Source organism: Maylandia zebra, linkage group LG13 (genome assembly GCF_041146795.1).
Source record: "Maylandia zebra isolate NMK-2024a linkage group LG13, Mzebra_GT3a, whole genome shotgun sequence".
Classification (NCBI taxonomy): domain Eukaryota; kingdom Metazoa; phylum Chordata; class Actinopteri; order Cichliformes; family Cichlidae; genus Maylandia; species Maylandia zebra.
In genome coordinates, this window is record NC_135179.1 from 17,461,861 (window position 1) to 17,484,304 (window position 22,444).

Consider the following 22,444-nt stretch of genomic DNA (forward strand, 5'->3'; position numbering starts at 1 on the left):
GAAAAAAAGGAAAATTCCCCATTGCTTGGACCATTACACTCAGAGCCAGCCTCTCTGATCAGATTATTCGGACGGCTGGTGCCAACAGCTCTCTTGCTCAACCAACAGACCACAGCAAAGTACTCTCAGGGTGATTCCAGCTTTTTGTTTGTTTGTTTTTTATAGCTCCAACAACCAGCCTGTGGGGGCTCATGGGAAATTATAAAATCAAAAATATAAAAAACCTTGAAAACCTACATACTGTATTTATGAATTTTACTGCTGCAAACAAAATATTATTTTATTAATAGAAAAAAATTATATATTTATTTAGGCATCTCACTTAAAATTTAAACACTCAGGTGTTGTGTGAAAATTATGAACCAAAATTGAATTCATAATGACATTTTACTGACTGGCGTTCAAACATGTTTACACAGAATACTTGATGTTATCATGATTTTCATACAAACTATGTATGAAGATATGGATATCTGGCTATGTATCTATCTATCTATCGATCTATCTATAGATAGATAGATAGATAGATAGATAGATAGATAGATAGATAGATAGATAGATAGATAGATAGATAGATAGATCCCTATGATTTATTAAAATGTCATTTCTGTTGCTTTTTTTCATTTAACAGTCAGTGAAACAAATTTGATTTAATATACATGAGGTACAAAATAATACTGAGAGTGAAAAAATACAAAATTAATAGCAGTCACTGTGACAGGGAAATGCTTAGTGTCAGATTTCTAAGGCATCAGCAGAGACAGTTATTGCTTATTTCCATGGGATGGTAACAGCAAGCAGGTCTGTAGGTTGTGCTGCAGGTAGGTACAGAGCTTCTCTACAGTGCTTCTTAAGAGAAAGGCTTGACAATCTTCATGGAGATATAATTCTGCAGAGAGAAAAAATGGTCTTTTTAAATGCTGAATTAAATTCAGTATCCAAATATCCAAAGTGTTTTAGACAAAATACTTTAAGGGTTCTGATGGACATAACAAACTTGACTTCATTATCAACAAAATGAGTGAACTTACGGGGAGGGAGTAGAAAAGGATCCCAAGGAACAAGAGTACAAGCAGGAGAAGAACTCCTAAAATGAAAATCCACTTGAATCTGCGCCACACTATGAACTTCATGGTCTTGCAAGGATTTGTAAACCAGAAGAACGAAGTGTCAGGGCGGCTGTTAGAGAATAGAGATACACAATTATTTTTAAATGAAGTATATTAATGTAAAACAGTTATTAATTTTTCTTTGGAGAGACATATTTTTACTTGGGTGGTTCCAGTCTGGGATTTATGTTGGGCTCTTCTCTGCCTTTCCCGGCTGGCCTTTCCTCCATCTCCTTCTCGTCCACTATTTCCAGTGTCATCTCAACTTTTCCCTGCAAATTTTTTAAAAACAAGGCCTTAAACAGGATCCCACAAAAAAACACACATTTAAAAAATATGACAAATAAGTGTGCTGGAGACATGAACATACACCAAGTACAGGTTTTCCACCCTGCTCAATTGCACATGGCCACCAGCCTCGCACAGACTTCTGGGAGAAGAGTGAGGTGGGCTGTGATGCCATCATTCCTTGCAGCATCTTGAGGCTGCACTTTTCTGGGGTCTTTGCAGGAGGGATGAGATTCAGTAAGTCCAGCTCAATTGACCCTGCAACATAAAATATGTACAAGTCTTTCTGTGACAAAGCTGCAGAGCATATGTTATAGCATTTGGCTCTTTTTAAGGCATTTCCTTCAAAATTTGGAATACTGTTTCACCTAAGTAGTCATCCAGGGAGAATTTGTCATTATCCCATATCTGGATGATCAATTTAGGAGGAATCCTAAATTCAGTTTTGTCCAAATTCCAAAAATGCTCCTGTATAAAGATAAAAAATTATTTCATTTATTCAAATTATAACTGGTTACATTATTAGCAAGAAATAAATTGGGGTTTTGTTGCTCATCCATGACTTTGCACACCTTTCTAGAGACAACACACAGCTGCTCTGCAGGTAGGTAGTCAAAGCCAAAGATGAACCTCCAGTTGAAATTTCCATCTCCATCCAGAGATCTGTAGTGGACATCAGTCTTCTGCTTGTTGTCCTCCATTCCTGGCATCCATCTAAAGAACAAACAAAAGCAATATGTCGCCTTCTTGTTGATCACAGTACAAGTGCAGAGTACAAATAAAGGATTAAAGTGAGAGACGGGACATTTAATATACCCTTTAACGTAGATGTCGCTCATGTTTTCTCCAGTGATGCTTCGTTCATCCAGAGTGACATCACTTGTGTTCCAAATGACAGCTCGCAAGAAGTACCTGTTTCAAGTATGCAATTATATTTCACCCCTTGGTGCATTACGTTAAGATATATGATTATTTTGTAAAGAGTTTCTTACTTCTTAGCTTTGCGTGGAGTGATTTCACACGGAGGCCCGGGCAAACCGAGCCTCTTGGGGAAAATGTCTACCCACATCTGAATTCGTCCCTAGATTTTTGAGAAAAGGGTTAAACAAAGCACAGCACATAACTAAGTTGCTCAAATCACAATGCATTGAGTGCATGAGTGTTAACCTGTGATAGATTTGGTTGGTGGGAGCTGAATAGGGTCCTGGTCTCTACATGCTCTTGTACCAATCCCTGGTCTCTGAGGACATGCAGCGCCAGCCTTTCTCTGGCCGGGCCCAAGTGCTGGTGTTGTTGTACAGTGTTGCCCTCTGCAAAGAATGCAGTCAGTGTTAATATCACTGAGAAAGCCTCCAAAGTAGCAAGGCAAAAAACAAACAGGACACAATTAAAACAACAATAGAGACAGCACACTCAATATGTGCTATGATAACAGGACTTTCAAGAATGGCTATACCAAATTCCTGCAGGTGGTATTCTCTTCCTGCGAAAGACAATGAGCTTCCATCACCCTCAAAGCGTGGATTAGGGACGCCCCGCACTTTAGCCAGATTTTGGAGTATCTGAGAAGGCTTCAGCTGATCTCTCCACTGATTGATCCCAGATCTGCAAGACATTCGAATCGATGTTGATGTGTAACATCTCTTTTGATCAAAATGACTGGATACAAACAAAGCAGAGCTACAAAATTGTAGACTTAAGAAAATAAACAACTGAAGTGCACTTAAAGTACATACTTACACACAGTAAGTCTGTGGCAGGCCACAGCTAGGCCTGAAACGAGAGAGAAGCCTGTTTTCCAAATCGATGACTGTCTCACCCACTTTTTCATCTCTGCTCAGGAGGTCATAGTCATACACAGAAATCTTCAGATCCTTGTCTTGAGGCAGGAAGCAGGATAGCTCAAACATCCTGGAGAAAAGTATTTGAAATGCTTGAGTTTTCACTGTAAAATAATTAAATATCAAAAAAAAAATTTTTTAAAAACAACACATCTCAACAGCATCTCACCTTCCAAACACAGGATTGAGGGTGTTAGGTTTGTAGTTATCTCTATCATCCACTGTTTTCCTCCCCAGCATAATCTTAATGTACGGGTCGCACTGAACGGAGAATGGATAAATAAATAATGTTGAAAGTATTCATCTTTTTCACAATTGTGATAAGCTGTGCACAGGATTAAAGCAACATGACTTATCAGCTGCAGCTTCATGTATGAGACGCACCATGCCGTTTGTATCCTTAGGCTGCAGGTCAGTACAGGACACCACATATATTCTGATCAGGCACTCCTGTGGTCCACTCTCAGGAAGCTCTCTGAACTGGCGAGGTGGCGCTGGCACGCCTGGGTCATCAGGCAGTGGGTAAATCTTGAATGAGCCCTGTACACCACCAAACAGAAAAGCATTGTTAGTTAAATTAAAATTGCAGGTTTCTCCAATGGCATCACAAAGATATCAGGGTTGTTGAAGAAATGATTTAGGGAAGCTCAATTCACACATTTTTAGCAGGTCAAAAGCATTTAAAAAAAAAAAAATTCTGTTTAATTTTTACTTTTCTACAGCTTTAAAGGATAAACCCTTCCAATTCTATCTTAGCTACCGAGGCACCACTGAAGAAGAATCAGGCTGGGACTTATGGACTTACTTATTTCCTCACTAGTATAGTTATAGCCTCTTTAGGCTTCTTTGGCCAGGGATCACTTATTGTTTCAGGCAAACCTGTTAATCTTAGTGGAGCCACCATCGGTTCCACCTTAAATTATTGTTTTAGTTTAACTGCAATTCCTAAATTGTCCACTAGATGTTACAAAAGGAGTATTGAAAATGGCTGTGTACTAGGGCTGGGTATCGTCACTGATTTCTAGAATCAGTTTGATTCTGATTCACAAGGTCCCATACTGATTCGATCCACGATTCGATTAGTTTTGAATCGGGGAAATTTTGCCTCAGACAGTCAGAAATATTATAATTCTGACCACTTATCAGTACATATCTATATTTTTATACCTATAAAAAGAAAGCTGACACTTGTGAGTCTTTTTAAAGGTGTAAGCATCACAGCAGATGCCTTTGTGTCAAAGTAACTCAGGATAAAACACAGAAAAACATGAAGATTTTCCTAGCCTGGGATTTTATAGCAGATGACCTTAAAAATATTGTGCAGTCAAAAACGAAGTGAAGCAGAGCAAAGTTACAGAGGTTTGATTAGAGACACAGCTAAGCATTTTGCAATTTTGAATAATTTTAAAAAGTTTCAATTTGTTCAGTATTGAACAGCAGAAATGAGAGAGAGAGAGAGAGAGAGAGAGAGAGAGAGAGAGAGCTGTACATGAAGTGTGATTTTATCGTGGTGGAAGCAAAACAGCAAAAGTCAGAGGAAATTCCTGACGATGTTTATGTGAAGCGAAATGTGAAGCGTAGTTTGGATCGTCCTTGGCTGCTGGTTCAGTCAATATTGTTTGGAGAGAGATAAAACCTGCAGCTTCAGAATCTAGCACAAAGAGGACGTAAACACAAAGCGCCCGCCGACGCTTCAAAATCAGCGAGCTGTCGGCTTTAAGCCCCAACGGCGTGTCCACGAACGTGCAGTCGGGTGAGAAAGGCGACATTTCACTGATTCGGATGCGTTGGGTCCGCGTTTTGTGTTTACATCTTTGTGCAGAATCCGTGTACCTGCTCTCATTTACTGTTTTAGCTGTTTGGTGGTTGTAGAAATTCTGGCGTTTCGGGCAAAATAAATTTCTATTTAAAAATCAATTCAGGATTTTAATGAATCGATATCACGTTATCCAAGCCAGAATCGATTTTAATCGATAAAGCGATAATCAAAACCCACCCCTACTGTGTACTAATTTTACAAAATTTCACACTTCTTTACCTTGAACTCTCCCACCACTGAGGGATCATCTTCTTCATCTTCACTCTTTCCTCTCTGAAGTTTGAAAGTGCTGCAGAAATCAGTCAGCCTGTGGAACTCTTTAACCTCTTCTAATTCACAATTGTATACCTACAAAAACACAAAAAGCATTACAATTCACTGTTTGTTACAGCGAGTGGATTAAAAACTGGTCTATCACTTAGCTGTGGGGCTTCACAGAACACTCATGCTGGTTTTATTTAACAGAAAATGACTGCAAAATCTTAAGTGCTTTCAGATCACAAGCCTGTCTGTCACAGTAATTTAGATGCAGGTTGTAAACCCATCACAAATTAGATCAGATTAGATCTTTTCTTTTTTCCACCGAGTGTAAAACACATCACCTGCAATTTGTCATATCCCTTTTTCAGGTAAGGTCCACACTTTTCCTGCTCCCCAGTGGAGGCATAAAACTTACTCCACCAGTCTACTGCCTCCTCCTCCTACACAACGCAAAAACAAATATCAATACATTTGGCATTTTTAAAATAGATGATGATATCCATTGGTCGACAACGTGTGACAAGAGAATTCTGACCTTTTCTTCTTGAAGCTATAAAGATGGGAGCAAAGAATACTTTTCATTAAAAAAATATAATTTTTTAGATTTTTCTGTTGTTTTGTTTATGTGACATTTTATTTACCTCTGTTTTTATGATGGGTCTCCCCTCCACGTCTATGACAACATCTCCTTGGGCAGCAGCTATCATTGCCACTGCAAAGGTAATGCAAAATATGTATATATATATATATATATATATATATATATATATATATATATATATATATATATATATATATATATATAACAGACACTTATCTTATGAAGCTAAATATGCATGTGAGACTTCTGTGTCTGTGGATACCTCTAGCAGACATGCAGGTTTCATTGTTAAGACGATACGGGTCACAGCGGAACTCCTCCAGACAGTCAATTGTGCACTGTCCCACGACAGGCTTCCTACCAAAAGGTCTGTGGTCGATCACCTTGAGCACGATGGGAGGGGCGTACATCTCATCTTTGGGAAGAAGCTAAGTGAACAGTGAGAAGACAGGCCAAATAAGGAAATATCTAAAGTTTATATATCTGAAGGTGTGTTATTCCTTCAAGGAAGACTTGGGGTTATTACCACTTTGAGTAGCAGCACTGATCCAGGAAAGTTGGGGTTCTTTTTGAAGTTCTTAATCACAGCAGTTTGAACGGTCTCACCACCACATTCAACTATCAAACTTGGGGAGGATACTGTGGCCAACTGATATGTCTTCATGTTCCTCAACCCCCAAGTCAAGACCTACAAGCAAAAACAAATATTCATATTGCAAAACCTAGCAGGGCAGATAAGGAGAGTATCACACAAGAGGGCTTGAACAATTTAAAGATATACCTCAATCGCAGTGAGCTGCACAACTGGCCTGATTCCCTGAGGAACCATGTAGAGATTCTCCCCCCGCCGAGGAGGCACCAATGGAAAATCTCCATCATTAACCTGGAAGACAAGAACAGAGGGACCTCATTTATAAAACTTCCTAATGTTAAATTACAATTGAATCACTTAATTTTGGTGCTTTCTGTACCTTGTCCTTCAATATGAGCTCAGCAGCTAGCAATGCCTCTCCAGCACTGCGACCTTTTTTGGTGACTGGGAACCACAGCAGTTTAGGACTGACAGCCCCACTGGGGTTCAGTTTAACCACAGGGGGGCATGTGCAGCGGCCCATGGCCTCATCTTTACCCTAATGAATATAGTACAGACTTAATAAACCCATATTATGTCGATTAGAGCCCAAAATGTGCTTTTCTAGGACACAGTTGTGTGTGTACGATTATGTAGTTTGATCAGAAGTTAAGCAGATTAAACACTGAACCTACCACTTGATCTTTGTCATACAGCTCCAAGACTACATCGGGAGGGTTGCAGGCGATGGTCTGTGGGTCTCCGTAGATTTCAATGTCATCAAAAATGAGAGTCTGATCCCATGTGGGATTCAGCGTGGTCTTTATGACTTCTGTGGTCTTGCTCACATGCAGAAATGACACATGAGCATAGGGATCTAGAGAATCCAGAATACTCTTATTACCATACTTTCCAAAATTGTACCTCAGGAGTTGATTTTATTTATTGCTTCTTAATGGATTTACACTTTGTGTGCCTATCACAAGATTTTGCTCTTACCCGAGAAGCTGTCTTTGTCCATGGCACAGAGATTTCTTGCCTGATAGACATAGACTCTCAGGTGGTAGATGTAAGATCCTGGGGGGGGGAATTATTTTTAGTAAAACTGGATAACTCCAGTTTATCCAGGCAGTTATATGTATTTGGATTTGGGATATCAGTGTAGTGTCACACTAAGAGCAGTCAGTCGGGATGTAGTTCAAAGAAAACCTCTGCCTTTAATCAGCAACAAACAGGAATTTATTTTATCTGATTCAGCTACTTACGGTTAAAGTGGCAGGAAACAGTGGGTGTGTTGGCACCAAAAACTTTGGCTGCACCCGTTTTACCGGCCTTCTCATCAACATCGACCCCCTGTTAACAAAACAAAGGAGCTTAACAGGAGACTTTTCTAAATATTGGAGCAAACTTTAAGAAAATTTAAAGCAACACAGCACAACAACCCAAATAAAATCGATTTTACATCTGACAGAAATGGGTATAGAATAGAGATTTATATTAAGCAGTTTTACTCAGGGTGCTTAAACTAGACCTACTAAAGCTCCTTCCAGTCTGAAGATGGCAGAGGCCCCAATGCAGTCTGATGGGACCATCTTTCTCCTCCAACGTCGGCGGCGGAACGTGTCAGAGGAGCGCTCTTTCCTGTGGAACTTCCAGCCAATCAGGGAAGAGTATTCCCAACCTTCCCCCGATCCTCGTCTCTAAAGAAGGAACAAAAGCCAAAAAATCCCGCAATGAGATTATACCTGTGTGCTGAATCTAGTCTTTTCCTAATCTGTGTCTTCCTCACCTCAGCAATAGCAGTTTTCTCAGATATCTTCCTTCTTTTTCTCATGAGTCTCTTCCTGCGGTGGACATGGTACATCTTCTCTGCTGGAGCCCAGGACTTTGGTTTATCATCAGGGGGAATGGTGACCCCATATTCCCAACCTAGTGTCAAAAAATACATATATAGTTAGACTCTTCCTTATTTGCAAGATGACAGTAGTAGGAAGAGAGGATGTACATTGTTAGGCCCATAACTTGTTAAACAAAGACAAATTATGACATTTTGCCCATATATACCACAGAAGAGTTTAGAAAAACAGTCAATATGTAATTAAAGTGCAGGCTTTAAGAGATTAAATAAAGTAGTATTAACGTTTTAGGAATTATAGACATTTTCAAACAGTCCCCCGTATTTACAGGCTGAAAGTGATTGCACAAACTAACATCATTTTAAATATAAGGATTGCTTCTGATTGATTGTCTGAAATCTAGAATCCATAAACATCACCAAATGACGTTTCCTCTTTGAGATGCTTTGTCAGGCCTTTACTGCAGCTACCAGCAGCTGCTGCTTGTTTGTGGGTCTCTCTCTGCCTTCAGTTTTGTGTTTAATACCTGAAAGGAGTGCTCTGCTGGGATGAGATCAGGTGATTGACTTGGTCATTGAAGAATATCACATTTCTTTGCCTTGCGAAACTCTTGGTACATCATCAATAAACACCAGGGACCCAGTTCCACCAGGCGGCCATACATACCCATGTCATAACATGGCTCCACCATGGTTAAAAGAAAAGGTGAAACGCTTAGGACTTAGAGATTATTGCTTTTCTTAACCATGGAAAGAGTTCCAACACTTCATTTGTCTTCGGTGGTCTGTGCTGGCCGGTGCGTTTCTGTCCACTCCTATTGTTTTTGATGTCTCTTCTATAGGTTTATTTTATTTATATACTTATTTATTTATTTTCTGTTTACTGATGGGTTGTGTTTCAGTTTTAATGTTCATGTTACCTCTCTCATCGACAGCTCTGTTGCTATCGAAGCTCCAGTCATCCTCCCAGGTCCATCCAGGTGGACACTCAAAGTCCCCTGGGCTCTGAACCTTTTCACCATTCTACACAAAATAAAAAGTTTTTATTAAATGATACAGAAACTTAAAAAGCCCAATTGATTTTATTAATGCTTCATATTCTATACCAGTCGGTCTCTAATTCTGTAAAGTTTTTAACAGCTATGTGTTCGGATACTCATGGGAACTACTCAAAAACTCAGACTTGGGTGATAGACGTCTGCAGCAGCTTTGAGGTTTTTGGGCTCTTATGCAGCCCAAATACTCAATGTGGTGTCATTATCATTACTAGCAGGCCTACTAAAAACTACAAATGGTGCCAGAAAGACAGCAAAAATCACGCCAATGCAACCACAAAGAAATCAACCTGTCACAAGTACACAGTAGTAAAGTAGAAACTGATAACATTGGAAACAAGTATGCATAAACAGGCTTTGTCGTGCTATCTTCACCCACATATTTCAGATAGGGCTTTAAAAGCTAAACGTGTGTTTTATATGTCTGTGGGTAAGACCAGTATAGCATACCACGTCTGTGTAGGGCTCTGCAGCAGGTTTCCACTCACCACCAGGAAACCGTGTTTCATTCTCAAAAACCTCATCTGTGAACTCTGTGTGGCCTGCATCTGCTTCTGTCAACAGACTTTAGAAAACACCACCATAGCACTAAGGTTAATAAGAGGCTGTCTGACTCAGGCAAAAGTTATGTAGGTCCACAATAAACAGATCAGAAGAGATCAGGAAAGCAGGCTTCAGATAGCTAAGGCTATTTACTCAAACTTCAGTATGAGGCTGTAAGCACTTTAGAGTCAGAAGGCACAAAGGGAGGGAAGGAGAAGAAACCAAAATGTTGGCTGATGCCAAATTCCTGTTCATTTCCTGTAATTGTGATGATAATTTGGTTCCTAGCGTTGGCTGGTACCCTCAGTCATTTGAGCGCACACAAGGGATTGTACCTGACAATTTGACCCACCGACAACAACAATCAAAAGCAGGAATAAACAGCTTCTCAGAGGAAACTGTGCAAAAATAACATTAGCCATGCAAAAAACCTGGTAATCGGATTCTGAGGAAAAGCAGGAGAGAAGGCCAGATGGAAAACAAAGAATTATATATTAAAAAATAGTTAATAAAGAAACAGAGAGAAAGAGAGAGTTTGTATATGTAAGTGAAAATGTGGTATTTAACCTATTAAAAAAAACACTGGGCAGAGATTGTTTCTAATAATTTGTCTCATATCACTATTTTCTCCTGTGCAAAGACTGAGAGCAATTCTTGGAAATTCTTTCTCTGTTAATTAAGTAAGTAAGTAAAATTTTATTCATATAGCACCTCTTAAGATCGATATCACAAAGAGCTTCAAAACAAAAAGTGCAAGAACATTAAAGTTTAATAGATGATGTTTTTTTTCTTCGTTTTAAAGAGACCACTGAGTCCACAGAGCTCAGGTACAAAAGCTCTGTAGCTTGTATGACAGACAGTCATCAGGCCCTGATCACATGACCTCAGGAACCTGCTGGGGACATTTGAATGCAGAGGTCTAAAAGCGGACCGAAACTACCAGCGGTATGACACGTGAGTACTTAGAAGACTTTGTTAGAAAGTGGTTTTGGGTTTTGGTTAAGACAACTGAACAGCAAGTTAAAAGTAGACAGACATATCTGTAGACAGAAAAACATAAATCTGAAGTTCACATCTGGGCGTGACTGCAAGTGTTGATTTATAACATCAAGTGGAGCGTGACATTTTGAGCACCATGCGACCCACTTTTAGCCACAACTGCCAAAATGAGTCCAGTCCAGGCCCCAAACTTATCTGCTTTCTGATTGAAACAGGAAATTAAGATCAAACAAACAAGTGATGTTTTCACTTTGATTACATGCAGTTTTAGCTCCATAGTGTACTGGCTCAACCATTCAACTATCAAGTGAAAGCTCCCTAGTTTTGATCCTAGGAGGTGAAACTAATCCCTTTTGGGGTTGCTTCAGAAACGGCAACTAGTGTAAAAAATAAGGGAGTAGCTGGAAATTCCTTTTTTTTTTACTTATATGCATTTTGTTTTTGTTATAGACAGGATAATAATGTGTGGTTCTTAGCCTCGATGACATTCTTACATCCCTTACAGAACACACACAAGAACACACAGCTTGCTGAGTTTTAACCTTTCCATAAAAGATACTGAAGTATAAACAGGATAGTAGGATAGTATGTCCAAGTGCACTGCAACAGGATGTACGCAGTTGATTGAAAGGGCTGCGAGTGTGCGTGTACTTGTATGATTACTCACCATCGCTCAGGATCAACAAACCAGTCTCCCTCCCATTCCCATCCACGTGGCGGCAGAAAGCGTTCCTGCTTGAGCTTCACCTTTCCAGTTACATCGGAGAACTTATGACGTCCAACCAAGCCAGTGGTACCCCATTTGCCAAACACCTGAGCCTGGTTCTCATACTACAGAGGGGGAAAAAAGCAACAGTGTATTCAAGCCATAGTTTATACAATGCCCTCTAAAGTAAGCAGTCACAAATGTTTGTATTTATTTCTTCAGAAACAAATGTTTTGCATAGATACTGTACCATTTCAGCGTACACACTGAAGTTTCCCTCTGAGAAAGTATTGAATTTTTTCTCTTGTGCAGAGAGACCGAGCCACATGTTGATCCTCAGCTGAACTGGGATCTTCAGACCTTTTTCTTTGTCCATGGGATACTGAATACAAGAATTAAATGGCATACAAAATATACTGTAAAACCTGAATTATTGCAAGTTGTTAAAGAAACATTTATGACTTTTGCATTACCTGCATGAAGACGGTCCGAGTCTTTCCACAATGTTTGCCACAGGCCTCGTCACTGAAGTTAGAGTACAGGATCTGGTTGGCTGGGACTCGGGCATAAGCCACACGCTTCTCTCCTCTCAACATCCATATGATCACATCTGGCATGCTGTTCTGAGGCTGAAGGAGACATGAAACATTTCAATTACACAAAGTTTCGATCCTGTTTTAGAGCTGCACTACATTGTACTTTTGATAACAATGACGCCCTGGACATTCTTTAGCAGAGGAAACATTTTCTCACCTCCTCTGCCAGCTGCTTGAGTCTGTCCAACCAGTTTTCAATTTCACCAACAGTCGCCTTGACGTCTGTGGCTTCTTCTCTCACCCGAGTGGCCATCTGCCTGATACTTTCCACAGCGGCATCACGCAGGCTTTTTATTTGGAGATCCAGTTCTGTAATGTTTTGCTGTTCCTCCAGAACTGGAAGCTGCAAACTGTCACACGCACATCAGATTATTTAGCTTTAACAGCCACCTACAAATCTGTCCTAACAGAAAAAAACACAGCTGTCTAACAATAATCTACATCAAACCACTACTTCATGCAACTGAAAGGACTAGTGTAGGATCTGCCTGGTCTCGTCTTACTTGCTAAGGTCCTCAATCAGGCAGTTGATGAGTTTAAGCCAAATTTCAGCAAGGTGTGTCTCAGGAATTTTGGTTAAGATGGCTGTTTTAAAAGAAATAAGGTGAGACTCCTAAAACAAATCACAAAGCGTAAAGGGGAGAGATTAATGAGCAGCAGAAATATTATGAAATATTATGTCTGTGTGCTATTCTCACCAGCCTCTCAGCAATGAAGAGGAGAATATTAACAGAGTACAGGCGGTAGCTGATGTCCTCCCAGTACGAAGTGAGAATCACAACAGGCTTAGTGTCAGCCCAGGGTAGGTAATAGTAGTGATTACCTGCACCATACACAGTAAATGTGCTGTTTTATTATTTATTTTACACACACATTAGGAGTTTATGACTCAGTATTCCAAACACTTACAGTGAGGTTGACAGTTTAAGTAATTTAGTCATATATATTTGACTTAAATAACAATTAAAAAAAAAAACACATGCCTACCTAAATTCCCTTAATGTCACGAAAATATCAAAACTACGTCATAGTCCATAAACAAGCTTAAAAAACAACTAAGTACCATCAAAAACAGCAAAGCTGTACTGGGTGGTGGACGCCAGCGGCTTGCAGGTGGAATCCAGCTTGTTCCCATAATTACCGATGCTGACCTCAAACTGGATTGGTTCACCAGGCTCTTGGAGCATGCATGCACTGTGGAAAACTGCGCACAGGGAATACTTCCTCCTCCGCTGGTATTTCTGCAACCAATTAAAAAGATGTGGGAGTGTTATAATTTAATTCCACACTGTTGGTTAGAGGTATTCTATCCCTGTTCAGGACCACATTTAGATTACGTAAATGAAAACAAACTGCTGGTTTTTGTTTCTGCTTAGGGATGTTCACACCATCAGTTTAAAGGCACCTTGCAGTTTACTGGAGTAAATACAGCATGACAGGGTTACGGTGAGCGGCGTGAGTACCTGTGCGACCAAGATGTCATCACTTGAGATGTCATCCACATTTTTATCAGTCTTTCCATCCAGCTGAGTGGACAGTTGAACAAGGACCCTCCCCCTGTATGCGACCCCTTCTCCCTGAAAGAGTTGAAAATGCAAAAACATGAATATGAAATAAAATGAATACCAATGAGAGTGAAATATCATGCAGAAGTTCTGGTTGGTGCTACCTTTCCATGGTTGAGTTCATCGTATGGGTCAGGCAGACCTGAGTACTCTCTCGGGCTGCCATACAGGTTGACGTAGCAAGGCCCAAAGGCTGGGAGAAAACCAACTTCTGATGCAGCTGTGCTCACGGTAACACACAGAAAAAACAAAAATCCACCAGGATTTACAGGTAAGGTTAGATACATAAAGAGAAGGAGTGAGTTAAGCTCTTAGAAACTTAGAGTCTTTTTTTACATAAAAGAAGATAAATCATTTAGTACATACATTCGGTGACTGTGTTGGAATTTTCAGCCTGTGTTTCTGTTTTGAATGAATAAAAAAAAAAGCGGTATTACATTTCATATCACAACATGGACATAAACCAGTGAGTGACAAAATATAAACAATACTGTATGATTACCTTCAATCTCTCCGCCAGAGGAAGATATCTTGCTTAGATTCAAAAATGCTGTTCCTATGGCATCATCCTTGGTTAGACGATCCCTGCAAAGAATATATATACATGTCAGATAGTGGTCGTGTTATTGTTACCCATGTCTGTGAATGAATGTCAGTGCTTACCAGTCATACATAGTCAACTTGATGCATTCGCACATGGAGGGAAACTACAGAGGCAGAGGTTATTTATGATGGAGATTAAAGTCTCATTCAATTTTGAATCAAAGCTTCTTTTTAATATGCATCTTTATTACCTTTACTTGAAGACTGATGAATTGGTTAAACTCTGGATTCGCATTTTTCTCAATTATTTTGGTAGAAGCCTAAAAAGACAAAATAATAATGTTAAATGAACTATAATTACATTGAGGGAAATTTTTAAAAACTTTAATCTAACATGAAATACCTTCTTCCCAGCAAAGCTGACTTCCAAATATGGATCCACCAAGTTTTTCCTGTCTCCATCCCCTCCAAATACCTGTTTTACTGTCTGAACAAAGGCATCATCCACTGCAACATAAAACAGAAGCTTCTTAAACGGATTTCAATGCATCAGCCCATGAGAGCTGCAGAAATTTAATACCCGGTACACCACTTACTCTGTGGCATATCCTCAGCACGATAGACTTTAAGGTTCAGCGTGGCTGATCGCATCGTGACTCCAGCTGGCACCAAAAGATTGTTCTCTATGTCATCTTGCTCCTCATTTGACTCTCTCTTCTCAGTCTGTACGCAAGAAGCAAGAGCAGAGCAGAAGAGATCTTTATGTTATTAACACTGCATTAAGAGAAAGGTGTTTTGATTTTGAGGAAGAAGCTACTCTTACCGATGGTTCATCTCCAGTAGCCACAACAATTATGCTGACTTTCAGGTAGCCTCTAGGCCCCAAGCTCGAATCATCAAGATCACTGAGGAGGAGCCATTTCCTCATTATGGCGTGACCTGGATATGGTGTCATATTCAACATGTTCAAACATCTACCTGCAGTGTATAGAAAGGGAACTTTCCCAAGACGTGCATACAATACCAAAATACTCACTAGGTTCGTCGTAGATGTAGCCAACATCAAGCTGGATAGGAAAGAAAAATGTCAGACTACTAATTCATCCTTGAACTGTGAAACGACGAATGCAAAGTTTAGTATTTAAAAGCATTTTTGACACACCTTGAACTCTCCAATTAGACTGTCAGATCTGAGGGAGAAGGAGTCATAGACCTATGGAGAAAAGATATGAGATGGAGAAATGATTTGATTGTAAAATCGCATAACAGATGGTACAATATACTAATTTTCTGTAAAAACAAAACAACAAACAAAAAACAGTATTACATTTTAATATAACTTATCTGCATACCCGAATGTTGATGCTCTCATCAAACAGTTCTGACGGTAGCATGTTAAGATTGTAGAAAAACATCTGGAGAAGAGAGAGAGACAACTGTGTGTGCACAGTATATTTCTATGCCAGAAGCACGCTAATATAACTTTTTGTGGCAAATCACACAACTTACATTTGCTTTTAGCTGAGATTCTAACTGTACATTCTGGCAAAAGCTGAGATGAGGTAAATGCAAATGCAAATGAGAGGGATTAGTTATACTGCAAGAGAAAGCTGAAAGGACTCCTTCAGTATCTACAGAAGGCGACTCTAAAGCTGCTGATAAAGAGAGAAATATCACAGGAGGTTATTAAAGCTCACAGAAGTGGCAAGGAAAGTAGACAAAGGGAGGTTAAAAATAGACAAGCAAGGTCAAAAGCAAAAGTATGCAATCAGTAACAAACTTCTCAAGAGTCATTTCTGGACGAGTTGAGTATCTTTGCGTGGCCATAGATTCATTACCTCATCAAAGAACGGGCTGTTCCCTCTCCTAATTCTCGTCCTGTGGGTCTGTCCACATACACTCACTTTAACCACAGGCTTGATGTTGTTGCCAGGCAGCTGTCTACCCTCGACAACCCGAACACGGATCTGTTTGAAAAGGTAACATTTTTTTATTTATTTGGGCTACTTTACTTTTTCTGCCAACTTTTAAAGTACAATCCAGCTCAATTAAATATTGGAAAACTGTGGATCAACAATATTGTCCCAGAGAAACTGAAGCAGAACCAGAAAAGTTGTTGGCATGTCTGTTTCCTGTTTGTCTATTCCCTGGCACTGGCTTACGTGTTAAGCAGTACTGGTGAAACTTTCTGTCATTTATGTGATTAACAATAACATTTCCTTCTTAGAGTGATATTTGTCATTATCTAGGCGTAGATTAAAAATAATTGCAAGTCAAACAATACCTGGAAGTCCTGAGGCTTATTGGCCAGGGCTCTGTGCCTCTTACGCCTCAGACGGATAGATTGTCTGGATTTCCCAGGGTGGCCTGGTAAAGTGGGAGCTCCTGAGCCTCCACCCTGACCTCCCCCATCTGTGTCTGCTTCTCCCTCATCACCCTCATCACTCCCTTTTTGGTGCAAAATCAGAAAGAAAAACATGAAATTCATAGTCATTCATATTCATTATTATTCTACTCATGCTAAGCTTCAGTCCTGTGGTGACTAATATGTCTCGGCGTGCAACTGGTTATTTAACCCGATGCAGTGAACAGCTCCTTTTTTTCTTAAACAACCATGTTTTAAGACATATCCCATAACTGTGGAAAAGATGTTGCTCATTTTCAGATAGGTCATTTGACCTAATGGCATCAAGTAGATAAAAGAACTAAGGAGATTGCTGAAACAACTAAAACTGTGTTACACACTGTCCAACATGTCATTAAAACCTACAAGGATCATGGTGAATTATCATTTTTGAGGAAGAAATGTGGTCAGAAATAAATCTTGAATGATTGTGACCATAGATCACTTAAATGTTTAGTGATATCAGAGTGTGAAAAATCATCAGTAGAACGCACGGTTGTTTTTAACAGTGATTTCTGGAGCATTTTCACGCATTCAATGCAACGAGAACACAAGGGATTGGGACTAAACTTCTGTGCAGCTTTAAGAAAACCATGCATCAGTGAGGTCTAAGGAGCCTGAAAAGAAGGCGACTGGATTTTTAAAAAGTTTTTAAAGACGTTTCACCTCTTATCTGAGAAGTTTCTTCAGTTCTAAAACCACACGGTGGAGAGTTCAGGTTATTTAAACCCTAGTGGGAGTTGTCCCTTAAGAGGGTTGCTGACCCACTATTAATCATCTCATGAGCCAAGGTATGAAGAAAAATGTTGCGTCATTATCACCAGCGGTTTTGGGTGACGCCATTGCGTACCCTTGCCTCACCGTATTATGTGACCTACTGATGTCATCGAATGCAAGATGTCAGTGGGAGTTGAGGCACCAGGAAAGGGATCTCAAGACTACATTGTTGGTGGGTAATCTTCGGTGTCATAAGCCACCCTCTCTGTGTGTTAGTTGACCTGGTCAACCATGGCCTAAAACTTTTCAAGCTCCTTTGACTACCATAACCTTGATGACTGAGAACCTACACAGACATGCATCATCAAGGCTAGTCGGAGTGGGATGTTCTTCAGTTTCCTAGTGAACATGAACTTTGTTGCAATGATAAACAGTCATGTGGTATGATGAATCCAGATTTAGCATTTTCCAAAGTGATGGGTAGTGAAGGTGAAGCCATTCACGCACCATACCTAGGAAGCACGAGACATTATTTTCACACTTGGTTTTAGCTACCACAGAGTCCAGACCTTAGCCCCATTTAGAATCTCTGGGATTGTCTGGAGAAGACTCAAGGATCCAGCTTTCCCATCCTCAGTATAACATCTTGGTGTACAATGAATGCAACTATTCATGGAATGTAACTTTGCATAGATAGATAGATAGATAGATAGATAGATAGATAGATAGATAGATAGATAGATAGATAGATAGATAGATAGATAGATAGATAGATAGATAGATAGATAGATAGATAGATAGATAGATAGATAGATAGATAGATAGATAGATAGATAGATAGATAGATAGATAGATAGATAGATAGATAGATAGATAGATAGATAGATTTTAGTCTTCTTACCAGCATCCAAATGAGATATGTCTCCATCAGTTTGATCATTTAGGTTTGAAGTGGCATTGATAGGTGACTCATACCCAATGAGCAAATTAATGACTGCCTAAAAAAAGAATACATTCTTAATTACCACCCATCACGATGTAAATCTGTCCAGCTGTATTGCATTTCACAAAAACAACTGCACAATAAGTAGGATCACGCTATTAATTAAAGGTATTCACCCCAAAAGACTGCTGCTTCTCATTGACAAGTGGTATGTTCTTGGATGGGAGGGATTTCGCATGACCACTGGCCAAGTCTTTCAGTGAGATTCTTGCAGAACCAATAAATCTGAAAAGCAATCACATTCATTTCCATTCACATTCACTCAAGTCATACGGCAATCAAGGAAACCATCAACCTCTTTCCAATCGATAAAACTAAGGATGCTAGGGATGCTTTGCTTCCACAATTTGTGCTGAAGAATTACCACAGGCAGGAACTGGACTCACTGTTTGTGACTGTAATTGCTCGTTGCTGTGGATACCTAAAAGTTTCCACTTCTCAGTTTCACTTCTTCATATAAATATAACAAATCAAGCAACAACACCGACATTGTTACTTTATTAAAAGGAAATTATGTAATATATGTAATAATGACAATAGCTTGCAACACACCGGGCATTTTTATAAATCATAGCATGGGCGCATGGGCGCAGCTGTGGCTCAGAAGGTTGAGCGGTTTGTCTACCAGTGGAAAGGTTTGTAGTTCAATCCCTGTAGTTTGCATGTCAAAGCAATCTTGGGCAAGACTGAGATGCCCTCAGCTGGTCCATTGGAGAGTGAGCATATCTGCGCTTGTGACATCAGGGTGTTGTGTTTATCTTGTCAACCCCATTAACCTGTTCTCTCACTTATCTGATCTATTCCTAATGCTGATTGGTTGTTGACGGCTTCCTGCACAAATATAAACCCAGAGAAGGTGGGATTAGGATTGAACTTTGTTATCATTACACGTGTATAAATACAGGGTAACAAAATACAGTACCATAAGTACAGCATGATGGTTGGCAACTGGTGTCTTTGACCTTTTCACTAGCTTTATCTTTCTATTGTTTTCTTAGCTTTGATTATTAAGTATAGTTAAAGTTGGGAGTTCTCAGTGTTTTTAGCTTTGGTTTATGTTAGTCTAGTTTTCCAGACCTAGTTTAGGGGAGAAGCCTGAATCCAATGCCCCGCTGTGTGGCTGATGTGGTTGGCTCATGGTCTTCTTCCTCTTTTGTTTGTTTCTAGTTGGGAATTCTGTGTCTTTTTGTTTCTGTTTGTCCTTTGGGAGTAACTATATTTCCGTTATTAGTAGCTTGTTGAATGGCAGCAGTGTTGTTGCATCTGATATGCTGGGTTCCTTTGAGCCATAAATTTAAGGACTATAACAGGGCGAATGTGGCTTTATAGTACAAAGAGCTGAATGCTAAGTTAGAGTAGAAACCACTATTTAGGTTCATTTACCAAATGACTGTAACTCAAGTTGAACTCAAAGATTAATTCCAGAGTAAGTTTTCCTCTGATGTCACTTTACTCATTTTGTTAAAAGGGAGATTTGCATACAGCAGTGGAACTAGTTTATGAGGAAAACCCATAAAGATGGAAACCATTAACATGTACCACAGGCATGTGCTCTATGCCCAGTTTAACAATGAACAAATGCAGAGCCAAAGAGGTGGGAGAACAGTCTTATAGTAAGTAAAGAACATGAGAATGGTCGCTTTCATGAGTTGCTTTCACAATTTTCTCTGTGGTTCTCAACAGATGTGGGATTAGTTGAGACTCCACAGAGCTTAGAAAACTTGTTCTTGGCAGAAAGTGTCATCTGTGGAAAGAATCTGGGATGGTAAATTACTGCCCCTGGCACACTGTGCAAGGAAAACACAGTATAAGGATAATGAGTATACATAACTTCTACTGCGAAAGAAAACTTTAAATTCTAGTGTCAAATATTTGTAGCTGCTCTACTAAAGAGAGGATTTTTACTTTAAAATGTCTAACCATTTTTTGGTATACACAGGTATTTTCCACTACTAATGTATGGCTTTTAAAGACAGCTGAGGAAATACCAAAATAAAATGTCCCAAAGGAAACTAGGTCTCAAAACTGCAAGTTGAGCAGCTGGATTTGCCTTCTTTTAACTGCAGTACAGATTAGACATCCCTCTTCGGTTCCCTGAATCACACTCCTTCTCTTTCCTATTATGGATTTTAGATGGGGGTAACGGTTGGTTAAAAAAAAAACAAAAAAACAAGTTTCCTGATTTTTGGCTTTACTGTCTGTTAATAATGACAAACGTGCCGATGACAAGCCAGCACAAGCTTCCCCTCTCATGCAGCTTTGGAAAAGCATAAAGTGCTTGTGTAGCTAAGGCAGACAGTCTTCACCCACTACCCCCACCCACCCCCACACCCCTTTTGCCTGCCTCAGGGGAATTTATACTGTGTACAATCAGTCACTGCAGTGACTCAATGGAAATGTTATTACTTGGTCTCCTTTCTTGTCTCCACTTTTTAAAAACAAAAGAACCCAGACTCTCTGTGTTTTGTGCATATCGGTCAAACACATTAATGAGGATTATTAAAGTGACTAATAAGCAACAGTTTGAGTTTCAAGAAAGAATAGTGAAAAGGAACAATTTTTTTCCCTTTTAAGGTAATATTTTTTTAAATGCTGGATCACCATTGTTCACCATAGCAAGTCTTAACATGGACGAGTCAGTCCTGGAGTTAAACATACCAGTGAAGTTTCAACATGCTGCTTTGCTCCTCGGGAAAAGATCATAATAACTGTTTTCAGCCACACGCTGGGAGTTATAATGTTGGTCATCGGTGCACAGCTACCATGAAACTCTGCTACACTGATTATAATTACATGTCAAAAGGAAAAACCACTGAGTTGGGATGAGGTTTTCCCTTTAAGTTATTACCAGAGCCATAAAACACATGTATATCTGTAATGACTAGCTGCACTCAAATGAACTTGCTGACTCAGAGACTTTGTTATGATGGGTTAAGTACTGATTCAGTGCCACACACCAGTCTGGTTTAAGACAACTAAGGCTGCCATCACTTTAAAACAGACACACATTCATGACTAAATCAACATGCAAATGTGATCATTTTTCCACCCATTGCCCTCCGTGCACATACTTGTCTTTTCCGATTGTTTCGTAGTCTTTTACAACCACGTTGATGAATGAAGATGCATCCAGAGGGCTGCCTTTCAAATTAAATTCAAACACCTGTAATTACAAATAAGGGGCATTTGGAATCAACCACCAGCAGGGAGTCATGTTGACAACATACACATCAACATCACACCCAAACATTAAAGTTAACTTTCAGTTTACACTTACTTCATTCCAAACTGGATTGAGCTCATTATCAACTGCTTTGGTTTTCTTCTTTTCACCTGTAAGAAAAAATGACAAAGCAATGATTTATATTCCTTTTTTAAAATATCTTCCTCCCAAGCATTTTGAAGTTTAACAGTGAACAAGAGCGACACATAAAAGTCTCAAACCAACGCCAGACTTATTTTTCAACTAAAAATAATTGCTGCACAAACAATTTTACAATCCTGAGGGAGTTTTTATTACAATAACAATGCAAGCCTTCTCCTTTGGGAGCCGTGGGTTATTCTGACCTTATAAGGATGCATCTTTGTTTTTTTGAGTCACAGCCAAAATATTCAGCTGCAATAAACGTTTAAGTGATTACAACCAAAAGATGTTAACCTGACAGAAAGTGAAACACTGTATGGATGCTCAGTTTCTCCTAGAAAAGAAGTGGCACAGCATACAGCAGGAAGAGTTAAGGTAATAGTTATCCTGAAGAATTTTCTCACCTCTAAAGATCACCGAAGCTATTGGATCTGGGTTGCCAAGTTTCTTTTTGGGTATCCCGCTGGCGGATTCAACTATGACCCGCAGCATGTTGATAGAAGTCCAAAAAAAAAAAACACTCAAAGAAAAGCTTTATATTCCTCTGAGAGAGAAGGTGCCATCATAGGAGGAACTGAGACAAAGTTTAAAGCAGAGGAGGAGA

The 22,444-nt window shown here is 39.5% G+C and overlaps 1 protein-coding gene across 1 annotated transcript; it reads right to left on the bottom strand.

Annotated features, from left to right (window-relative positions):
- Positions 1-368: 368 nt before the first annotated feature.
- Positions 369-22,437, bottom strand: myofl (myoferlin like). The gene is made up of 54 exons (XM_012919231.5): positions 22,245-22,437; positions 21,754-21,809; positions 21,548-21,639; positions 18,593-18,701; positions 18,375-18,471; positions 16,637-16,800; positions 16,191-16,319; positions 15,705-15,767; positions 15,515-15,565; positions 15,389-15,419; positions 15,176-15,291; positions 14,949-15,075; positions 14,756-14,859; positions 14,604-14,672; positions 14,473-14,516; positions 14,312-14,394; positions 14,176-14,211; positions 13,914-14,029; positions 13,708-13,821; positions 13,308-13,485; positions 12,943-13,067; positions 12,748-12,857; positions 12,402-12,594; positions 12,122-12,277; positions 11,899-12,030; positions 11,610-11,773; positions 9,851-9,965; positions 9,266-9,368; positions 8,280-8,419; positions 8,026-8,190; positions 7,756-7,843; positions 7,490-7,567; positions 7,186-7,367; positions 6,891-7,049; positions 6,701-6,802; positions 6,446-6,607; positions 6,182-6,347; positions 5,960-6,030; positions 5,854-5,868; positions 5,660-5,758; positions 5,277-5,405; positions 3,623-3,778; positions 3,408-3,499; positions 3,138-3,308; positions 2,854-3,002; positions 2,565-2,707; positions 2,390-2,478; positions 2,214-2,309; positions 1,970-2,111; positions 1,766-1,865; positions 1,480-1,655; positions 1,272-1,381; positions 1,032-1,179; positions 369-889 (listed from the first exon to the last, which is right to left on the bottom strand). Exons 1-54 carry the CDS (start codon positions 22,330-22,332, stop codon positions 851-853), a joined length of 6,132 nt encoding a protein of 2,043 aa, XP_012774685.1. The 5' UTR covers positions 22,333-22,437; the 3' UTR covers positions 369-850.
- Positions 22,438-22,444: the final 7 nt, after the last annotated feature.